Genomic DNA, 6,690 nt, shown 5'->3' with positions numbered 1-6,690 from the left:
TATACAGTTTTAATTGTTAGAAAACAAAATGCAGTCAGGAGCTTTAATAAAATAACATTTGAGCGCTCTCAGGCACTCTTTAGTGTTTTGAGGGAATATTGAAAATGCAATAGTGTGACAAACAGAATAACAGATCCCATGTAAAGCTATTGTGAATCGGGAACCAAAGAAAGCACTTAATATACAGTGTGTTACTTGAAACTACATTGTCAAAACATTTCTGATGGTCTTGATGAAGTGGGCTCAACAAACGAAGCTCATAGAGAGCCACCTAATGACAGTAGTCAAACTGAACAGAAGGATGTAAAATTGATTTACAGTTCCAGACTTTCACGGCCCCTGATTGTGAAACACAAAACTTATTAAAATCTTGAACAGAATTTTTTCTTCCTTTCCATCAAAAATATTCACCATGTGTGACAGGCACTTGCGAAGTTAAATGGCTTAAAATATGCATGTATGTATTTTTTATTTAATACATAAAAATATAACACACAAATTCAAAACATGTTTTTGTCAGTATTATGATATTCTGTGTCATCTGCAGGAATATAAAAAGGACAGTGGGTATTATGTTTAGACTGTTCGCACAATAACTGAACATATATCCTTTGATGAACAATATTCACTAAAGAGAACTTTTTCTCAAGCCTTGGGAGAGTTTTTTACGGATCACAGTGCTGCGCAGCACAGGTCAAAACCCACACTTCAGTGGTGGATCTTGTCAAATTTTGCAGTCTGAATTGATCTTTGGTGAGAATGTAAACAATTGCACCAGAACAAAAAGTAAGGCTTTAAAGTCACGCTTCAAAATGAAAACTAAAAAACACAACACATCTACATAAATATAGCATGTCCATACCTGATTAGGTACCTAGAGCTAGCTGTGAGAGAGCAGGGATTAAGATAACTTGCCCTGCCATAATGATTTTTACAGCAGCAGTGCTAAAAAGAAGCGAGCCATAGTTGGGTAAAACCATTCCTACCTTGAACGATAAGGACAGATGAGCATTGCGATGCATATTACAATAGAGTTACTCTTTAGGATCCCTTTATGATGCTGATTAACTGAGACGTAATGGAATAGCCATGAGTGGCAATGAGGAGAGTGATTTGGGGGTTGGAACAAAGGCAACACAAGCTAAAAATACATGGGTAAAGGTGATAATAGGTGATAGCGATGGTATTGCAGCATAAGAGGGGTTTAGGCATTATTAGTGTCTCTGGTCCCACACTCAAGGCACTTTAATAGGGCACATAAGGTAGTATACGATCCTGATGCTCCCTAGAACTGATATCAACATTAAAACACAATCAGAAATTTGGATTTTTTGATGCTTCTACATGGACATCATCCCCCACTTAGTGCAGGACACACTAACCCCCTCAGTCTGCAAAAGATCCATTCATCTATCCACCTACCCACCCACCCACCCATCCATTCATCATCTGTTCTTTTTGTCTGTCTGCTGTCCGACGGCACTCTACCACTGCTCCCAGCTGAAGTCGTCCCCACCTCCGAACACAACAAAAAAGCCAAGGATGGTGAGGAAGATGACAGCATTTCCTGTCATCACCAGACCGCAGGCTCCCCACGCGATCTGTAGGAGAGACATATTCAACTAAAGCACCCTAAATATATCTGTAATGGAGCACATAAAAAGGAAAATTGCTTGTCTATGTGTTTACAAACTGAAAAATGAGGAGAGTACTCACTGCACTTTTGCGAGCCAGAATAATGGGAAGCCCAAATGCTGATACGACAATGCCAGTTGTTAAGAAGTAGGCCAGCTCTCTACATGCATTGCTGGAAGAGTCCGTGTCATCACTGAGGCGCCGAGCTATGAAGGTTGGGATGGGGCTTAATACGTAGAAAATCAGGACAAACAATGGCCAGTACACCCTGCAAAAAAACAAAAATAGTTATGAAGATGACTTATATTTAATGACAAATCATGATAGTGTTATCAAAGTTGGCGTTGGCTTTGTGACATTGATGTGCAAGAATTGTAACAGGTTTGGTTATAATTTGCAAACAAAATAAATGTAATCTATATATTCTACTTCTACTCTCACGGGGTTTTACCTTGAATTTACGTAATGCAATTTATGTGTTCTCATTTGATTAATGTTTAATGTTTTATTCGCAATTCTACGCTGCATTTACTACAGTGGTGTGAATCTTAACTGGACTAAGGATTCAAATCCATTACCTGCAACTATTGAATAATTCAAATGCACAAATATTTTCCTGTATCTCAATGTGTTGCATGCTAAATGTAATATATTACTACTCATGATTACTTTTTCATCAATTAATAGAAGCACGCAGATAACATTCATTTTAAAGGTGCTTTCTGAAGTCAGGTTACAACAGTATGCAATATGAACAGCTGCAAATTTTGTTTTATTTGGGTGTCACACCTTAGTATGTAAACATTACAGACATAAATCATAAGACCTTCTGCAGTGGTTTATAAGTTGTGATATTTCCTGTACACTAAACAGGTCCAGAGGATGGCTTCATCAATTCTTAATAATGACTCCCATCCTTTACGAGGTGAATTCTAGCTCCTTTCCTCTGGACAGAGGTTCTTAGTCCCAAGGTGCAGGACACAGCATTATAAAAACAGCTTTGTTCCTGTTGCCGTCACTGAGCTCAAGAAGAAATAGTGACATTGCACTTTATTAACTTATTTTAGTTATTCATTCTATTTCTTTGCTGTATTTATTATTATTATTATTGTGACTTCAAATTTTTAAATTTTGTTCTTATCCTGGTTTTTATCCCAGACTGTTTTTATCTCCTCTGGGTTTTTATTGAGTTTTATTGCATCTCGTTTTTATTTATTTGACCTTATTTATTTATTTTATTCTTTTACTTATCCATGCTGCTATACTGATGAATGGTAGAACACTGAGCACTTTTTGTCCTGTCTTTTTGTCCTGTCTGTAAGCTCGATCAAGTACCTGTGTAACATGTTCAATGTATGTCTTGCTGTAATGCCAAAGCAATCACCTCGACTGCAAAAAACAAATCTACCCACAGGTACAAATAAAGTAACCCTGAACCTTCTTTCTGTATTTCTTTATTTAAGGACCTCCATTGGTCTCTACCAAAGTAGAGACTATTCTTCCTAGGGTCCATTCCCAATATTAACGTATTACAATTTATACATTTACATTTACAAAACATAGTTACATTAATTTATGTTTCATTAGTGATTACATATTTCTTCAGATTTGTTTTAAAAACAACATAATTACTTCTCAATATAAAAATATACAATTTATACATTGACAAAGCACATAGAAAGAACAATATCCAGGACAAAAACATCTTGTGTCCACATCTCCAATGTTTTATTATGTTATTATAGCATTTTACCTCTGCTTTCATGTTCATTTTTTAATATATTTTATGTGAAGCAGGGTACAGGCTTCCATTAAAGTTCTACAATAGTATCCAGATGGTGGGAGTTATTAGTTTCATTTGCTTTATTCCAGTTTTTACTTCCTGTTATTCCAAGCTAAGAGTCACAAAAACATGTTTTGATGAACTCATTTTAGCCTTGAATCTCTGCAATAGAAAATTCTAAACACCCCTGTAGTCCTTCATAATACAAACCAAAGCTGTGAAATAGCATGAATAAGTCAAAAAATAAGTTCCTACCCATACTGTTCCAGTGCACAGCCCAGCAGAAGAAAGGTGAGGCCAATAGCACCACTGAAGGACAGACCAACCAGTGCTGAAGAGAGAGAAAACACACAATAAAAGGCAATGACACAGATATGGTTAAGCTTGTTATACGAGTATGCTAGATATAATATTTCAACGCAAGGAAAAACAGTCGAAATGCATTAAAGCAGACAAAACAACCACTAATACCTAAACTAATATCTGACACACATTACTATGCTTTAAAAGTGATGTAGCTGGAATACTTTAAACGATGGTGTACACGTTGAAAACTACGTTGACAAAGTTTCTAAAGCAAAAAATAGCAAAAGTAAACTACGTATAAGCAACGAAAGTGAAACTTAATCCAAACCGTCAATTAAAGCCCTAACATGGAAAAAATAAAATATCCTACCTTTAATGCCGGCCATTGCGATAAATACGTGTAAGTTTGTTTGCGTCTTTAGCTTCTTTGTGTACTGTTTATCAGTTCACTTCTTTCTTCGTGGGCGAACTTCCTGCTTCCTCCATGGGGTTTTCCTTTGCGTCACGTGACCGTCTTAAAGGAACAGTAGCCCAATAAGCAACACTGCTGGAAACTGCTGGATGTACCTGAAAGCGTCTGGAATGTCGCAAAATTCAGTCGTGATAAAGATTAATCACCATCCATTAACCCATAAAGATCCAGTGCTACCTCTGTTGTAGTATCTACCCATCAAAAGAGTTACTTAGACTTCGTTTCAATGTACAGGATAACAGTTGTACATTCTTGCAATACCGATATTGAAACAACAGACCGTTTATTTTTCTCTCGTCGTATGGTGCAAGTGTTTTGGACAGCATTACAAAATTGGTTAAAAGAAATATTTCCATCATCTACGTATTATTTTACAAGAGATGACAGAACATTTGGTGTTCTGGTAAATAACAAAAAAGAAGAACTCTATTAATGTGATTTTATGTATTGCTAAATTCTGTATTCACAAAAGCAAATGTCAAAAATGCCCACCCAACTTTTGTGTTTTCAAAAATGAACTCAAACTGTACATGAAATCCTTAAAATGTATGAAAAGACCCAATGCTGTAAAACTTCACTCTTATTTATGTGACATTCCCCTGGACTCAAATGAACAATGAACTAACCTCCCCTTGCAGACTGATTTTGTTTCTTTTCTCTCTCTCTCTCTCTCTCTCTCTCTCTCTCTCTCTCTCTCTCTCTCTCTCTCTCTCTCTCTTCTTGAAATTTAATTGTTCCCATTTGTTGCCGATGCACATTCACAATGCCATGTTTGTTATAAGGCACTGTTATACTGTTATTTTTGTATATTTTGTCAATAAATATATATATATATTTTTTAAAATACTTCTGTGGTAGTTCCCACATGATTTTTTCTCTATTTCTACCTTTCTTGTTTTTAAATCCCTTTTTAAAACCCATCTTTTCTCCTTTGCTTCTGAAACCACGTGAGATGTTTAAATGTATTTTTTTTTTATTCTGTTGTTTTATTTGGTATTGGTTTATTGTTCTTGTTTTTTGTTGTTTTTAAATTGTACAACTTTTGATGTTGTTGGGTTTTTTTTTTATCTATTTTTGCATGTTATTTATTTATTCTTCTGTACACCACTGTTTTCTTTTTTTTTTTTTTTTTCTTTTTTTTTTTTATACAGTTCTATGTCTTTTAATCTATTCTGGTGTTTTATTCTTTTATTTTGGTTTTATTTATTCTTCTGTAAAGCACTTTGGTCCACTGCAGTAGTTTTAAAGTGCTTTACAAATAAAGCTGGATTGGATTGGATATTATCCTCTGTATTTAATATAATAATAATAATAATAATAATAATAATAATAATAATAATAATAATAATAATAATAATAATACATTTTATTTGTATAGCGCTTTTCGTAGAACTCAAAGACACTTTACATGCAGCAGATAAAAACAGAAACCAGGCATATTAAAAACAGATTAAAAGTAGGTGCAAAGGCAGGGATACAAATATAAAACAGTTAAACATTAAACATTAGGGTTAAACATTAAAAGAAATCTTAAATAAGTGAGTGCTTAAAAGGGATTTAAAGGTGTTGGGGTCGGAGCAGTGTCGGAGAGGAGGTGGGAGGGAGTTCCAGAGGGTTGGAGCTGCAATGGAGAAAGCTATTTTGCATATTTTGGTGTATATCATGTATTTTCCTATGTCTAATTCACAAATCATGTAGATGTTCTTGAAAACTCAGAGTAAATTCAAAGTTAATGATATCAAAACAGAGGACAAATGAAGAAAAAGTTACTTTTTTCAGCAAAGATATTGCTAACTGAATGTGAAACCATGTCTCTCCATCCACTGTCACTGATCCAGCTCTATGGGTTTTACTGGTGAATCAATGTTGTCTAAAGAGAAGTAAGTGTAACTGTACTAAAATTGTGGCTTTTATTAGATGTTTTGTGCATTTGTAGATCCACTTTGATCTGTAAGTTGTAATGAATATGTGAAAATGAGAAGCTGAGGCCAAATAATGACATAAATTGTTCAAATTTCACTTTTTTTCCTAAATAAATTTTATTTTGTTCATGGTTGTTCATGTTTTACACATTTTTTTTAAAGGATATTTTGTAGACATTTTGATAATACAATTTTACTTTTTTCACTCTAAAACAGAAGTTAGACATACAAATTTTGGAATTGATATTATTTATGTATTATTATGTATTGTTATGCTATGGGGTGTAGAACTCATGTTAGTTCAGGGGCCACATACAGCCCAATATGACCTGAAGGGGGCCAGATCCTTAAAATAATAACATAATAATTCAAATGAAATGAAAAAATGAATTATTAAGTTATTATTTTAATGATTCGGCCCACTTCAGGTCATATTGGGCTGTATGTGAGCCCTGAACTAACATGAGTTTGGCACCCCTGCTATAAAGTATATTTATTTTGAATACAGAAAATAATCTCCTGGTTTTTTTTAAAGATTTTGCACATGTTTGGACAGCTACGGAACATTTCAG

General features: G+C 34.5%; 1 protein-coding gene across 1 annotated transcript; it reads right to left on the bottom strand.

Annotated features, from left to right (window-relative positions):
* LOC115436551 (leptin receptor gene-related protein) lies at window positions 1-4,230 on the bottom strand. The gene is made up of 4 exons (XM_030159420.1): window positions 4,095-4,230; window positions 3,674-3,749; window positions 1,717-1,903; window positions 1-1,601 (listed from the first exon to the last, which is right to left on the bottom strand). The coding sequence occupies exons 1-4, from the start codon at window positions 4,108-4,110 to the stop codon at window positions 1,485-1,487; spliced, it is 396 nt and encodes a 131-aa protein (XP_030015280.1). The 5' UTR covers window positions 4,111-4,230; the 3' UTR covers window positions 1-1,484.
* Window positions 4,231-6,690: the final 2,460 nt, after the last annotated feature.

The sequence above is a fragment of the Sphaeramia orbicularis genome, chromosome 17, assembly GCF_902148855.1.
Source record: "Sphaeramia orbicularis chromosome 17, fSphaOr1.1, whole genome shotgun sequence".
Lineage (NCBI taxonomy): Eukaryota > Metazoa > Chordata > Actinopteri > Kurtiformes > Apogonidae > Sphaeramia > Sphaeramia orbicularis.
Note: the sequence above shows the minus strand (reverse complement) of the source record. Positions and strands in the feature narration are given on the sequence as shown.